This window comes from Eretmochelys imbricata, chromosome 19 (assembly GCF_965152235.1).
Source record: "Eretmochelys imbricata isolate rEreImb1 chromosome 19, rEreImb1.hap1, whole genome shotgun sequence".
Lineage (NCBI taxonomy): Eukaryota > Metazoa > Chordata > Testudines > Cheloniidae > Eretmochelys > Eretmochelys imbricata.
Genome location: NC_135590.1, coordinates 6950881 through 6967506, shown reverse-complemented (window position 1 = coordinate 6967506; position 16626 = coordinate 6950881). Strand labels below are relative to the sequence as shown.

Sequence of the window (16626 nt, the reverse complement as noted above, 5' to 3'; positions counted from 1 at the left end):
CCTGTAAGGTCAAAAATCATCTGCATAATCAATCTGCAAGTGCCAAAAAAATGATAGACCCAAGAAAACGTGCATCCGATGAAGTGAGCTGTAGCTCACGAAAGCTTATGCTCAAATAAATTGGTTAGTCTCTAAGGTGCCACAAGTACTCCTTTTCTTTTTGCAAATACAGACTAACACGGCTGCTACTCTGAAACTTGTCAAGAAAACAGTGGTACTGGAAGCTTTAACAGAACTACTGTTCTCCACAACTTCAGTTTCCTGGTTCTGTAGTGTGCCATCATAAATATTTGTAAAAAGAAATGGAGTACTTGTGGCACCTTAGAGACTAACCAATTTATTTGAGCATGAGCTTTCGTGAGCTACAGCTCACTTCATCAGATGTACTCCATTTCTTTTTGCGAATACAGACTAACACGGCTGTTACTCTGAAACCTATAAATATTTTCTCTGTGTATATTCTCTGTGTATATATAAAGTCTGCTGCAGTTTCCACGGTATGTATCTGATGAAGTGAGCTGTAGCTCACGAAAGCTCATGCTAAAATAAATTGGTTAGTCTCTAAGGTGCCACAAGTACTCCTTTTCTTTTTATAAATATTTGTATAATACAAATGAAGGAATATCAGATTAAATTAGGCTTGAATAAAGACTGGGAGTGGATGGGTCATTATACAAAGTAAAACTATTTCCCCATGTTTATTTTTCCCCCCTACTGTTCCTCACACGTTCTTGTCAGCTGCTGGAAATGGCCCACCTTGATTATCACTACAAAAGGTTTTTTTTTTCTCTCCTGCTGGTAATAGCACTTTTGTTATAGTGTGTATGGTAACACCCATTGTTTCATGTTCTCTGTGTATATAAAATCGTCCTACTGTATTTTCCACTGCATGCATCCTATGCAGTGGGCTGTAGCCCACGAAAGCTTATGCTCAAATACATTTGTTAGTCTCTAAGGTGCCACAAGTACTCCTGTTCTTTTTGCAGTTACAGACTAACACGGCTGCTACTCTGAAATCTGTATCCTCCAAGTTGTTCTGTGCATGTAGACCCCTTCCACCCATCAGGAGCCTCCTGATGTTTGTGGGGCTTTGTGCAGGCCTAGAGCAGTTTGCGGGATTGGGGCCTTGGACCATAAGTCTCAACTAAACTTGCAACAAAAGAACCATTGTATTATGCAGCAGAAACGAAGTAATGTCATAGAACAGGAAGAATAAGCTCTCTCTTTCCACAAAAACTGGGGCACCTTGTGATAGTGTTTAAAGGTTACTCAACATGTTAAAGGTAGTGTAATACTTGAGAATCTTTCATTCCTATCCATTCAAAATTTTAAACCGTTTTTATGTGTCCTCAGATTTTTGTAGCATGTGAGTTCATTTTTCTACAGTTTAATTTAGTCTGTAAATTTAGGTAAGCAGTACTCATCTTTCTAAATGATATCTTGATATTTTTTAAGAACATACGAACAGCCACACTGGGACAGGCCAATGGTTCACCTAGCCCAGTATCCTGTCTTCCAGCAGTGGCCAATGCCAAGTGCTTCAGAGAGAACAAACAGAACAGGTAATCATCAAGTGATCCATCCTCTGTCACCCATTCCCAGCATCTGGCTAGCAGAGGCTAGGGACACTTCAGAACATGGTTTTGCATCCCTGCCCATCCTGGCTAATAGCTATTGGTGGACCTAACCTCTATGAACTTACCTAGTTCTTTTTTAAAACTATGCTAAAAATCATCATCATGTAGGGAGAACTTCCCTCTGAAACCAATTGTTTGTACACTCAATACTTTTCTATATTAGGTTTAATCTAGGTTGGAAATTAACAGCTGAATTTTCAAAGCCCTAGTACTTGGGCCCAGATCTGGAAAGATGCTGAACACCCAGAATTCACATCTACGTCAATGGAGTTGGGGGCTCATCACTTATCAGGAACTGAACAGGGTGCATCTAAACCAGTAGATAAGCACATAGATATCTACATGTTGTTTTGGTTAAAATTTTCAAGAGTCACGTTGTGTCTAACTGTTCTGAAAATCCAATCACATAGTTGTGCACAGATAGCAAGGGTTGTGGGGATGAGGAACTAGTGCTTGTGTGCCTGACTAGAATATTCAGGAAGATTTTTGGGAATACTTTTGCTTTCTGCGCGCAAGGTTCCATTCTCCTTAAAGCATGACTACTTTTTCCATGGCACTAATCTGTCACACAGGACCCTGGTGATCAATCCACACTTTCACTCAACATTACAGAATAGATGTTAGCATCTGTACCCTTTGCATTCAGAGTCCCAGGGATTGTAGATTAAGACAACTTTCCTAGAGCTCTTATTTCAATCAGTAAACCTGCTAAGGGTTTCAGTAAACCTGCTAGGAATAGCCCACATTCTGAACTGTTGGGCTTCTTGCAGACAGGGAGATTTTTGTTCTTACTTTGTACATAAATTTTCTGCAAAGGAGACCACGTAGGTATTAGTTTGTATAGTTGTTTTATTTAGTGCTAGGTCTCATATTTCTCCAATTTTGAGTTAGTGTTTTAGGCTAAGAAAGTTTCTCCTGGAGTTGGGAGTCAGAGAGGATTGATTGGTAGGAAGAGCTCTGCTGGGGGTGGAACTCCTTGCAACAATATGAGGAGTAGTAGCTCAGAGGCCAGACAGATAGTCTTATCTTGTAAACTAGCTCTAGAAAAAGGAGATTAAAATCTCCTTCTCTTCAGTTAGCTGCTAATATAAAAAATATTAGCATACATTTTACAAGGTGTCTTTTTCTTGGTTTCACTTAGGTATCATAAAAGTAGAATTAACACCAGAAAAAGTTAAAAGAGCTCTGCCTTATGTAAAGTATATTTGTCCTGAAAATCCAAGAACTCAAATACGGTATATTTTTTCTTTAAATGTTATGTAATATTTGTTAAATAAAAGTTCTGCAGCTAATAAACACAAATTGCTGTAATAAGGAAGATTAACATAAACTCATTTATTTGAAAGATAAATTTGATGAATGAGTTGTAACAGATTTTTTCAAAATAAGAAAATAAAAGTACCATATGCTTATACTGAGATTCTTTCAAAATACAAAACATAAGAAAAGTTTAATGGATCCCTTGTCTACAGAGCAGTTTGAGTGACACAATTCCCTTGATCACTCTAGTTACAGTGTATATGGTAACACCCATTGTTTCATGTTCTCTATGTATACAAATCTCCCCACTGTATTTTCCACTGAATGCATCCGATGAAGTGAGCTGTAGCTCATGAAAGCTTATGCTCAAATAAATTTGTGAGTAAGGTGCCACAAGTCTGCCTTTTCTTTTTGCGAATACAGACTAACACGGCTGCTACTCTGAAACCTCTAATTCCCTTCCTGCTTCACAGTGGCAGAGTATTTTAATTCTCATTCTGTTTTGCTGGATGAAAAATGCATCCAATGAAAAAATATGAACAAGAGTAACTACACTTAGAACTTGTGCAAAAATGATTGCTTTTTAAATGGTGTAATGTTTCTTAAAGAGAGAGCAAATATTGGTGAGAATTTAATCTTTTTTTCCTTCATTTAAAAGTCTTTAAGGAATATTTTAATAAAAAAGTTATTCATCCCTCTAGTAGTTCAAAGGTGAATTGTTCATTATTCTGTCTTGGAATTCTTTGCAATGTCACAGATCTTGGTGTCTTGAAGAATACAAAGCATGCAAATAAGATCGTATCACAGTCATAATGACAGAACTTTGCTTGTTAACCAGAGTCTGGGGATATAGGGATTCCTGGACAAGACACAAAAAATTAATGTAATGGTGAGATTTACTAATTCTCAATTAATTCACAACTAACTAATATGTGGCTTTACTTCCTTTTTCTCAGTCTCATCTTCACTATCATCAACTTCCTGGATGACTAAGCCAACAGAGTCCTCCTCCACAACTTCCTTAGTTCTGTGTTCTTCACCAAAGTGCCACCTAGAATCCTTGTCCTCTTCTGGTGAAAACCCAAGTGATTGTTCAGCCTCCAAGTCAATAGGAATGCTTTCTATGCCAGCTTCAACCAGACATTCATTACACAGTCTGTAGCGCCTTGTTCCTTCTTGCACCACTTGCCCTGTCATGTCAGTCACGTGGCGCTTACACTTTCTGCATATTGGCTTACAAGCCTGATGAATCTGAAAATTTAAATTTATAAAAAATATTATCCAATAGCAGCACAAAAATACAAGTTATTTTTCAGATTCTATATCTTAAATTTAACAATTCTGTGATGTAATAGAACCAGTTTCCTTTCAAAGGAGAGACAAACTACATCATGTACTTTAATAAATATGTTACATATTCAGGGAAGAATCTTTGAGAAGAATATCAATTGCACGGTATAATGAGTACTGTATCCGCATCTAAGTTGAGAAAGATATCTGCTGAACGTTCTAAATAGGATGTAGAGCTTCTGAAAAAAATGCTGGATTGTCAGCACTATTGGTATAAGTCCTCTATTAATCCAAAAACAGGAGTGGCACAAATTTCCCAGCACTACTCATCTTGCCAATAGCTTGGTCTACACTAAGTAAATTAGGGCTCATAATTAGAGTCCTGCGTGGATACAAATTTATCCTTCCATGGATATAAATTTGTATCCGCGACAGGCTCTACTTATAATTCGCCACTGGTGAGTTACACCAGTTGTAGCAACAACAGAAGCTATGGTGTAGAAGTGGGGTTAGGCAGATAGGAATTTCTATAGTTACGTCATCTAACTCTTCTGTAAGGTTAGACAATCCAGTAATAAAAGCTCTTGAGTCTGGCCTGGAGAGACTAACTCAGTTTCCACACTTACTAAGTCCTCAGTCTCTATGCTGGGACTTCCAACAAGATTTTCAATTAGTACAAATGTTGGTTTTGATTTTTTTGAACAGTACTGAGAAAATCAGTTAATTTCATCATAGATCACCACACAGCTTTGGAATGGTATGTCTCTTGGTCACTATCAAAATGAGATAGATGTGAACTAGTGTTGTTGAGATGAAAGGCTGTTACTAGGACCACATGATTCGGGTGGGAAAGAATGCAAAAATTACTGGAAAGAGATGGGAGCTAGTCAACAACATTCAGTGCTTTTTTTCCTCTGTGAAAACTAGGAATTAAATCTTGTTTTGGTTGGTAGTCTCATCATAATCCCTATAAAAAAAATAAAATGTCCACTTCACAAACAACTTCACAGTTGTGAATAATTAGTGGTCTTTCTTCAAAAGAGACAGAGAACTGTAATAACAGAATTTTGACACTGAGGTGTTTTGTCAGAATGATGCAGAGAAGCTTAAAAGGAGTTTGCCCACAAACGGGGTCATTTCAGGGACATAACATTTTGCAAGAGGGAGAAAGATAAACATTGGGAAACCTTTTAAAATACCAGACTGGAACAGGAAAACATTCTATCATTTAATTTGAGCATTAGTTATTCAATGTGTTCTTTTTCAGTATTTGAATAACGTACAATAATTGACCATGGTATTCTGAAGACACAAGCACCATGCTCATCTTAATAATCAGAGTTCTTCAAATCCAAGCAATAATCACAACACAATAGTTTATTTAGAAATGTTTAGAAGCAAATAGTCTAAAGTTCACCCTATTGATTATTTACAGAAGTGACTGGCAGGTTTATGCTACAAACATTTTTAAAAAACCTCTTATATGTTAAAAAATATACATACTGTTCGAAAATGGCTACGCAGATGCTCTAGCCTGGTGAATCTTTTCCCACATGCCTCACATGGATAGGGTCGCTCCCCTGTATGACAACGAAGGTGACGCTTTAGGTCTGCTTTCCGCTTCACCATATGGGTACAAAATGGGCACTTGAACCTCACATCATCTGTTACAAAACAGTCCTGTTAATTTCTAAAAGTTTCATGCTCTTTTTAGTAGTGGGAGAAAAGCAATAACTAAAGTTCCAAACCCAAATGAAGTGTATCAGACTTACCACATTTATCAGATTTTCTGATGTATAAATGATATTTTGACTATGAACAGCAGGAGGAAAACAACTTTTTTTAAAGCTGAAATAATTGCAGATCTTTCCAATCAACACTGAATTTCTAACAATTACCCACAGCATGAAAGAATCACAGTCTTACTTGCATACCTTTAGATAATATATTTTATAAAAACCCTCATTAACTAGTCACATACCAATCTGGGATATTTTCCCCACAGTGTTTTACCAGCATATTTGTACACAGAAAGTCTTTTTCTAGACAGCCTTACTCCCTGCTGTATTGTGTACAGTAGTGTTGACACAATCCAAGGTTTCTGACATTGGATTTTGTTACTATAGAAGCAATTGTCATATAATGAACACTAGATAGTGACAACAGTAAATGAATCAAGCAAACAGAATAAAATAGATAAAAAATAGCTTCTGTTCACACAGAAAAGTCTTGGAGATTGTAAGTGATAGAAAAAGAAATCCAGTAAGATGATGACAGTTTTTGTCTTCTCTGAAATACTTAAATCATGAAACTCTGTCTCTCAATCCTCAGTATAAGACTTCCCTGCTGCCATCCATCCCTTAATTCACCTCAAGATGTACCTAATGGCAACCTTCTGAAGCCAAGTGTAGCATCATGGTGGGCCACTAAGGGCAAGCTTCACCAGAACATTTGTTGCAGGGCTTCAGTCCCTTTGATAGTATGGAGACATGTGACTAGGAGGACAGCAAGGCCTTTTGACAGAAGAGTCTGAAAGAGATCTGGATGGGGGATCAGGGAGTTTCTTCACTGGCAGACTGGAAGAGGAATGGCTATTAAGCCTCCACTGCCAAGGGACTGGGGAGAGAGCCTGAGTGGGGCAGGGACTGCTTAGAAATACTGTGGACCCCCGCAGCCAAGAAAGACTGAAATAACTTTTCATAGACCCTGGCAGAAAGGCTGTCGAGAACCCGGTTAAAATGGAATAACTACTCACAGACCTCAGTGGGAGGGCTGTAGAAGTCAGAGGATGAGGTATGGATAGGAAAGACTTTCCAGTGCAAATACTGGAATTCAACTGGTATATTAATAAACCAGACCACAGAAGGGAGATTTTGTTTTGAAATTCTATTTGCGTGGTTATCCCAGAGGCACAGAAGAGAGGAAACTGAGGCACTGCCATGCATCTGATGCAGGTCTGACTAAGATGACCCTGTAACACTTACTAAGGCAGAAGGAATTTTCTGGAGTCAGACACTACTGTATCAATCATGAGGGTAACCCCGAGGCTGAACATACTGCTTCTGCAATGCTGCCAGTCCCTACCAGCTCAAGGAGATGAAGTGACAAATCTTGCTTTAGTAGTCTGTATACCAAAGAAGGATGAGAGAATAAATGAACAGGAAAGGACCATTATTATCCTTTTGATTTTTTTTTAAAAGAACTGTGGACTGTTCATGGAAAACTTTGAAAAATGTACTTACCTTCCTGCTAGCAGGTGAGACAGAGAAGGAACTGGTCAATTCCTGTCCTATTTGAGAAGTTCTATACAGCTTGTTCTCTGTCTTACCAGATGAGTAATTCAAACTACAGCATTGCCAGGCATATTCAATAACACATATATTTCCCTTTTTTTTTTTTTTTTTGTGGGCAACAGTGAAATGGCTGCTAACTTTGCATTACAAAAAAACATAAACCCATTTTATTCTGCAGCCAAGTTAGTTTTAGTTTTGTACCACTTTCCTGAGTTTGCCCGTCAAATCAGAGACAGTTTGCTAGTGTCATTCTCTCTGGAGCTCTGTCTACTGTGAAAGTTCAGTACACCGCACATATGCACAAATTGCATTACTGAGGAAGGGTGGCATGACATTGTCACCCTTATTTCTCTGCTGCTGCTGGCAGTGGTACTGCTTTCAGAGTTGGGCAGCAGCTTGCCACCCTTACTTCTGCGGTGCCACTGGTGGCAGTGTTGCTTTCGGAGCTGGGTGCCCCACCAGCAGCTCCTGCTCTCTGGCCACCCAGCTCTGAAGGCAGAGCAACTTCTCATGCCCCTCCAGAATACCTTCCTTGTCCCCCCGCACCGCCAGGGGGGCACGCCCTGCAGTTTGAAAACTTTGGATTTAGAATATATCAGTCATAAGAACAGCCTGATGCATATTTGCAACAGAAGAGTATGACTGAACCCTTTCTCACTGCAAAGGGTTTGGTCAATTTCTAGGAGGCAGTGTCTAGTAAAAGAGGTCACATACACAGGGGAATGAAGTGCCAAAGAAGACATCGAGATCTTATTAAATATAGTGTTTTTTAAATTTTGGAAGTATATAGAAGGTCTACCTGGAGTTGTATGTCCACACCCTTAATTTCTTATCAAAGGAAAATTCAAGCTACATAATAGGAAAAAATCCTGAAAATATATAAAGACAAAGGAATGACTTATGCAAGGAGTCATCAAGACATCATTATATATAATCTTTTCAAATGTATTAATTACCTGACAAATGAACTCTTTATAAGTTGGGCATAGGTTGTTGCAACTCCATGGTACTCCCTTTTTGAAAGCAGCAAAAGCTATAAAAACCTAGGACTTGACAAGTTTTAGCACCTGAAAGTTAGATATGGTATTACAAACTCTAACCAAAGGTACAGTAGTTTGATCTCCTTATTAAGACTGCCTTTCCTGTAATGATGTGCTCAGTTAGTTGTAGAACAGAACTTTATGCCTTTAAAGTAGCAACTCCAACCTATACAGGTTCTTATATCGCACACATCACTGTGGTGTATGTGCCTTCTGGTAGCGCATTAAGTGATGTGACTAGCATCTATCATGTATGGTTCTTTCATTCTCCCTTTTTCTCCCTAAAGGGAAATTTGTGTGGATTTAAAATATATATATATATATATATAGTATACTTTATAATTTAAAAAAATTGATTACATTTATTTTTATTATTGAACCCAAGGTCAGTGAAGTGCACCAGTCATCCACTGAGATATGACAATGTAGATTGGAGGATCAGTCCACCCTTAATTGCTAAAACTGGATGATTTGTCAAAAACAAATTATTAATTTTCCTCAAATTCAAACAATTAGCAGGAAATCTTGTCTAATTAAGAAGTCAAAAAGAGCCTATAAAACTCTAAGTAGTAAAGAATCACAACAGGGTTTTGCACTATCTGGTACAGTTGTTTTTCTGCTTGTAAGGGTCATATAATAACATATTTGTACATGCATTGATAACAATTGAAAGGTGCTTTTTCCCCATGGCAACTATACATTTGCAGAATCCTGTTAAGAAATTAAGGTCAACAACATGAAATATTCTTTCCTGAAGGAGTGCTATGTATTTTTTCAGCTATCTTTACAGCATACCTGAGAGAACCTACAAGTTTGAAGACTCTCTTTAAACTAATTAGTGGCCAGTTTACATTCTGCTCTAGTCAAAGACACATATCAGCTACATTTAACACAATGCACTCTTTCACTCATTGTTATCAACTAGATGTTTAGTCTTCTGATAGGATCATCTTTCTGTTAGAAGCTGTTCCATGTAGTAGTCCATCAATTTACAACTCCTCCTGTAGACGTTGGTATTAGCACTCAGTGGCATTGGAACAATTTTAGTAATAGGTGTGCTGAAAGCCATTGAACAAAATTGTAAACCCTATATATGTCTGAAACCACTTCAAGCGATGAGGGTGCTACTGCACCCCCAGCACCCCTAGTTCCAGCACCCCATTAGCACTGCTAACTAATCATGGCATTCAGTATTGGTAAAGGTCTGTTGCGTCTGTCCTTAGAAGTAACAAATGCAGGACAATTGTTATTAAAATAATCCTTTCTATAGGGAACTTATTTTTAAAGTTTTCAGTGAGGCAACAGCACTTCCTTAAAAGGGAATCCAAGATAGAAAGTTAATAATGTCTTTCTAGAATGAGAAACTGACTGGCCGCTGCTACTGTAAGAATTATCACATGATGATTCATAGCAATTTTTAAAATGAGCCTGACACAATTTATAAATTAATATGGACAAATAAATAAAAATCTGTTCATAGCAATATAAAAGGCAACTTTAGTTATTTTATTGGGAGCCTCATTTATCAGGAATTGAAAGCCATTACAATGATTTATCAATATGGGAATGTCTGAATGATTTGCAATCTGAAAATATAACCATGGAGTTACTATCGGGCATTAGTTAAAAAGGTGATTCTAGATTTCACTGTAGTGCATAACTGTAACTAATTTTTCAGTTTCTAGAGCTGATCATTTTTATTGAGTTAAATGTTCAATCAATTTCTGGACCAAAAATTCAGCAGAAAAAAACATTTAAGAACCCCCTAATAGTGAAGGAATAAATGTTTAGTTCACTCTTACCTTCAATCCAACTCCCCATAACACCTAAAATTGTGGGCATACTTGCATACAGCTCATCTGCTTTTGATGATTTAGACTTGTTGGCTGATCTAGATGATTCATATTCCTGCTGGGTCTCTAGCAAGCTCCTTGGCAACACCTCTGACCCCAGACCATGTTGATACCCAGCATCCGCAAAGTCAACTTCTGTATCAAGCTGAGTTTGCTCTTCAGATTGAGAAATGTGGTTAGTAGGCTCTGAAGCTCTATCTCCAAGTTTCCTTGATTTACCAGGGGGGACGTCAGTGGACTGTGGCAATCCAAGCTGCCTCATACGTTTTTTTATGGAATGCCGTCTTTGAGTCTGTTTGATCAAGTTAGATCGTTGGGTGTTCCTTTGTGAAGCGGAGTAGTAGGTGCAATTACTCCAGGAATTTCCACCCACCATAGATACCCCTACGTCAGAGTCCATTTGAGAATGTGGGGGACTGCTTTCTACTCTCCATTCTGTGCTATATAAGCCTGGACTCTCAGTTCCATTACCGTTCAGATCTTTTTCTGAAAGACTGAAGTAGCGATCCTTCTCCTTCTCACTGATGTCTAGTGAAGATTTAATGAAAGTCTTACAAACACTAATGATATCTGTCATCTGTAGGTAGCTGGCAGCTGACATGACCTCAATCACATTTTGACCAGTAAGAGATAACTTGCCTGAATACACAAAGTCCAGAATGACCATAAAAGTATCAGGGGAGAACATATGAAAGGTGGCAGTTGTTGGCTGACTCATGTCTTTTGAGCTCTGAGAAAGGAGCATTTTGAAATAACCGCTACTGGCGAACAGCACATTTCGATGTGCTTTGAAGACCTTCCCCTCCACCAGGATACTGCAGTCACAGAATAAGTCCTGCCTGCGCTGCTCATTCAGTTGCTGTAGGAGGCGAGATGGACGAGAAGAAATCTCCATTCCAGAGAAGGGCAAACAAGCACTACTCTAAGAAAAATTGAAAATTATGTTTATAAAATGTGCAACATGAAAGAAGTAATCTGATTGGCAGAGCAAAGATTTTACCTCTGTGGGTATTCCAGTGGCCATTCCACCTCACGATGTGATCTTGACAGATTTCACAAACTAAGCAGGACTGGGTTTTGTCAGTACTTGGTTAAGAAACTGGGGAAAATCCAGGTACTGCCACAAGTGATGTTGTCATTTCAGTAAGTGGTAATCTTTTTTCAAAACCAATAATGAAACAACGAACTAGCATGATGCTATGGGACTCTCAGTGGAAGGTGTTGCCTTTCAGAGAAGAACCTGACCATTTGTGATCACTAATATTCCTTTTTTTGTAGGAGTTAAATGGTCCTAGCCTGTAGAGTCATGTCACATTCCCACTGGGATATTTACATTCCGCCTTCCTAAAATCACCCTCCATTTTCAGTGGATAATTTTATTGCTCAGTTCCTATTCTAAATTGTCATGCATTATTGATGTGTTTTGTAAAAAGCTGCTGTGTAACACTTACCAGTGGGTTAAGTTATTCCTGAATATATAAATTGGAAAGGTCTTATCGATTCCTGTGGGATGAATGGCGCTACACAAATGTAACTTTTAATACACAAATAGTAATTTCTCAACGTTGTTGCCTAAGAAGTGACCAAAAAAAATCTAGTTGAGTAATGTTTTTTAGAAGTGTCCAAAGTGAAGAGTCTTTTATAAAGGGTGGGTGGTGCTGGAACATAAAACTGTCAGCATTTAGCCACTGAAATAACACTGTTATTTTGAAATAGAATATTTTAAAAGTGCTATCCCATTTTTGGTATTCTAATATCAATTTATATTAAAAGAAAATATAAGCAGCAGTCAACTATGTCCTTACCACCAGAATTTTCTCTTCACTACCCAGTCCCTCAAGAGCTCATGTCAGAGCTACCTTCTTTGGCAAAAAGGGCTGAATATAGGACTGGCTTTAGTATCTTTCAACGTTGCTCCTTACTCAGTTACACAAAGATCACTGCAGAGCAATGAAAGGTGCTCTCTCACCAGGAGCTGGCAAATTCTGCAGTCCTACCAGTTCATAAAGCAAGATATAGGTGCTGTAAATCCAACATATGTATTAAATGGTCAACTACAGGATTACTCTGATTGCCCCACACCAATATTTTTAGTGAGCAGATATGAAATTATCCCTTAAAAATACAAAAGCCAGAAGATACCCTATGATGGAATAATACAGTTTGGGGGTACTATATATATTTGTAGGTTCCGCAGCATGCAGGGAATAAAATTTGAATGACTGGAAGTTTCATGAAGTAGTGTTTGAAAAAAATCTAGAATTTATTGCTCTTAAAAATAGAGTGAAATTCAACAGCAGTGTTACAAGACAGACTATGAACATGATCTTCACAGTTCAGAAATGTATTTTGAATATCACAATGCATGTTCAGAAGACATCAATGATCAGGAAATTAAATCAGTATGCCAGATTAGTGCATGTACACTAAAACAGTATCTCCTATTCCCCCCCCTCCACCCCCCACTGGATAAAGTAGTGTGCTCTCCACATCTCTGACAGAGTCTAAATGGTCCTTTTTCTTTCCACAGTGCCCTTCTCTACTAATCCAGAGAGTCAGACCAGAAAAGATTAATCTGCATCTCCAGCATGGCAGTACAGAGAACTGGGATGATCATCTAGTGAGTGACTAGACTATATAGTACTATATATTATATGGGATGCTGGTGATGTGAATGGTTCTTCTTCAGCACCTACAGGTATTCTCCTGACTACTGTACTCTTCTCTCAATGAGGCATGCAAAAGAGAAAGTATAGATTTTTTACTTCCATGTAACTGTGTTAAACGGAAGCTAAGTGAAGAATACTCTCCATAACATTTCTATTTTAAATCTAAAGAGACATAAAAAGCAGATATTCATGGTTAAAGTTTAAAATAATTTTATTTTTGAACAGTCATATTAAATCAAGAAAAATATTTTACTCTTACTACTATATAGAAGTGAACACAAACAAAAAAGAAAACCAATAAGAATATCTGGAAGACTTAAGAACCTAAGGTGACAATGATTTTTAATCAAGTCACAAAAGGAAAATAAGCAACCCCCTACTCACCCCCACACAACAGGAAGATGAACTACTGTTACAGCAGAATGAATATCAATGCATGGCAGGTGCAACATGGATTCCTTACCTGAAGATGGAGAAACATAATGCTAGCTTTTGCTAAACATGTGTGGTGATGTTCACTGGTGGCTGGAAACAGAAATCTTTGGCAAAAAAATGATGAGGTCTTTGTCCTGAAGTGGATATAATACTGCACTGATGATGCTATAACCTCTTTATCCTTAGGCTACTGCTTGAACTAAAACCTTGGATTTGTCCAGATGTCAGTAATATTTGTATCAGACGCCTTAAAAACGAATTTCAAATCAGAAGAGGCTAGATGGCATGCTTTATTGTGCCTGGAAAGCACCTTGCCAAGTCTGAAACACATACCTGTTATTACTGACTTTTTAAAAATCCCATTTCAGCCTTCTTGCCTTTCTATGTAAGAAATGAACAATACATTGATTAGAGAGAAGCTAGATGTATTACATTTACATGGGAGCAAAGAAGACATTCCTGAGCAGACTCGAGTAGCTTGCTCGCAATTTGTCATGACATACAAGTACAGCAGAATAAGTCAGAATCATCCGTAAGCCGATATGGAAGGGCTGTGGCGCGATCAGACTGACTAGCTCCAGGTGCTCTCTTCCAGCTCCCTCGACCGCACGTGTAAGACCCCGACGAGGTGCGGAGGGGAGATAGTTCGGTCTATCCCCCATCACAGGGAAGCGGGGTGAGAGAAGGAGGGGAGGGGATGGAGACGCCTTCTGCATGGACACGCCGAGGAACCAGTAGCGCTGCAACCCACCGTCCCTCTCCCCGCCTCCTCTTGACCGCGGGGGGCAGCGCGGCACAAGGAGGCGGCCGCACTAACTCCCACTGGGCCCCCGAGCCCCCCGCCCCACGGCGCCGGGGACGGACCCCGCCCCTCACCCGCACGCCCAGGCGGAACGGGCTGCTCCGCCATCGGGCACGAGGGGAGCGCGAGGGACGCCCGACGGCGCTAGACTCGCCGGCCCGGCGAGGCCGGCACCGTGGGACTTCGGAGCCCGCGGGCCGCCATCCGGGCGGGCGCTGCCGCCCGCCTGGCCGAGCGGACAGAGCGTCCGTGCCCGAGGGGCGCTCGGGGGAGCCTGAGCGGCGGCTCGGGACGGGGCTGCCCCGCCCCCGGCCGCTCCAAGCCCCGCGGCCAGCCCGGGACCTGCCGCCCCTGCCCGGTCTCCGTCCCGCTGCGCAGCCGCCGAGCTCCCGCCAGCCCCTCGGCTGCCCTTCGCGGCCCCTCACAGCGGCGCCCGGGCTACAAATGGCGCCCGCCTCGCTCTCCCTGCCAGCGCGGCTCGGCTGCGGGGAGCGCCCGCCTCGGGTCCGCCGAGCCCGGGCCCTGGCAGCCCCCAGCGCCCGGCTGCGCCGCCGCCACTTACCGGCTGGGTTCCGCGGGCGGCAGCCGCCGGGCCGGAGAGAGCAGGAGGCGGGATCCCCGAACCCGCGGGCCGGGCTCCGTGTGGCTTCAGTGCGAGCGGCGGGTCCCGCCGCCCCAAACCCTGGCAGCCCGAGCGGAGAGAAACAAAAGGCACTTGCTGACGTGGGCGTTGGACAGAGACGCCCGAGGGCTGGGGACACAATTAAAGGGGCAACGCTCCGCTCGCAGCAGGCACAAGCCCGGCCGCTTCCCGGCAGCGTGGGCTGCGTTTTCCTCCTCTCCCACCCGCAGTCCCACATGCTCCCCAGGAGGGAACGTGATGCCTTAAGGGCCATTTTACACCGCCCCATGCCCGATTTCTGCGCCTTCCCCTGGCAGGGTAGGAACGTCTAGAGTGCCCATCATGACACAGGGGAAGGGGCTGTTTGGTTCTTCATTTTCCCCTTCCAGGTGCCGAGGAGAGAGAGACTGTCCCGTGACAGTGAAGTGTTTCCTTTTCAACAGGCAATCCACGGGAGCGTTTTAGGACACCAGCGAAAGGCTCCTTTGCTGGATGTGAACCGGGAGGGTCCCTTCAACTTTCAAAATGAAATGACATCTCTTGTTCACAGTTGTAGAGACTGGATAGCTCTTCCCCCCCCACCCACTATAGACTCTCCCTGCATGGCCTAAGATTGCAGAGTGGGAGACAAGTCAACCTGTCAATTCATTTTCTTTTAAGCTATTTATTAGAATGCTTGGGATACAGATTGTCATTGTTTCACTTTCCTTGAAATGGGAATTGCAAATAATTATATGGGTAGAAATGTTTATCGTTTCACTGTGTCTTCCATTATAATTCCCGCTGAAACGTTATACCCCTCAAGAAAAGCACTGTGACAAATTACAGCACTGATTCAGAAAATCCCACAGGGCCACCAGCAAGCCATCTACTTAAATCATACACCTAACATATCTATGGGAAAAGGAACAATCATACTATGTTCTCATTGTTAGCATAATATTTATTTAATTTTTGTTTTGTTCTTTAGCTATAAAAGAACTGGACTACATACAACAATATAAACATAGTACATATACAATTTAACATACAATAAAGACATTCAGTAATGCACCACTGTAGAAAAAAAGTTACAAAAAGCACTTAAAGATTTGTTCCCCATCCCTTAACAAGGATAAATTGCTGCTGTGGTGGTGGTCTACATAAATTCTTAACTTTGGTTTCATTTATTTTTTACTCATCCACCTTGACACACACAAAAGTCTCAGATACGCTTGGAAACCTGGCAGCCAATGACAAAATGTCATAACCACTTTCCTATTAGTAACTCATGGAAAATGTCCAGTTATAAATCTCCAAAGTTCTGCGTGTCTAGCATTGCTTCATCTATTGCACACTGAATTTTCTAGATAGTGTGCTGGTATCTTTAGTCAGACACTGAAAAGACCCTAGCTTTAGATAGAACTATTGTCCCTCCATGCTTATGGAACCAGGAGATAAGATGTCAGTTCTCCCACTTCCAAGATAAAAGGTTGCCTTAGTGTTTTTTTTTTTTTTTAATTTCGCACCTTATTTGCTTTACATGGTGAAACAGAACTTTTTAAAACAAGAGTCAAATTTCTCCTGTATTCTTAATTTAACAGTTAATTTAAGAGAAAACAGAATTTAAACAGTGAAAAATATACCAAGGATCAGACTTACAGAGAAAGTGGAGATAACTGAAGAATTTCAGGCACAAAGCAGATTCAGAATATAAACAAAATATTTTCTTTATAGCAATTAATA

General features: G+C 40.5%; 1 protein-coding gene across 1 annotated transcript; it reads right to left on the bottom strand.

Moving 5' to 3' along the window:
* Window positions 1-3006: 3006 nt before the first annotated feature.
* LOC144277180 (zinc finger and BTB domain-containing protein 8A-like) lies at window positions 3007-11268 on the bottom strand. Its single transcript, XM_077837820.1, has 3 exons — window positions 10443-11268; window positions 5691-5854; window positions 3007-4148 (listed from the first exon to the last, which is right to left on the bottom strand). The coding sequence occupies exons 1-3, from the start codon at window positions 11266-11268 to the stop codon at window positions 3819-3821; spliced, it is 1320 nt and encodes a 439-aa protein (XP_077693946.1). The 3' UTR covers window positions 3007-3818.
* Between the last annotated feature and the right edge of the window lie 5358 nt (window positions 11269-16626).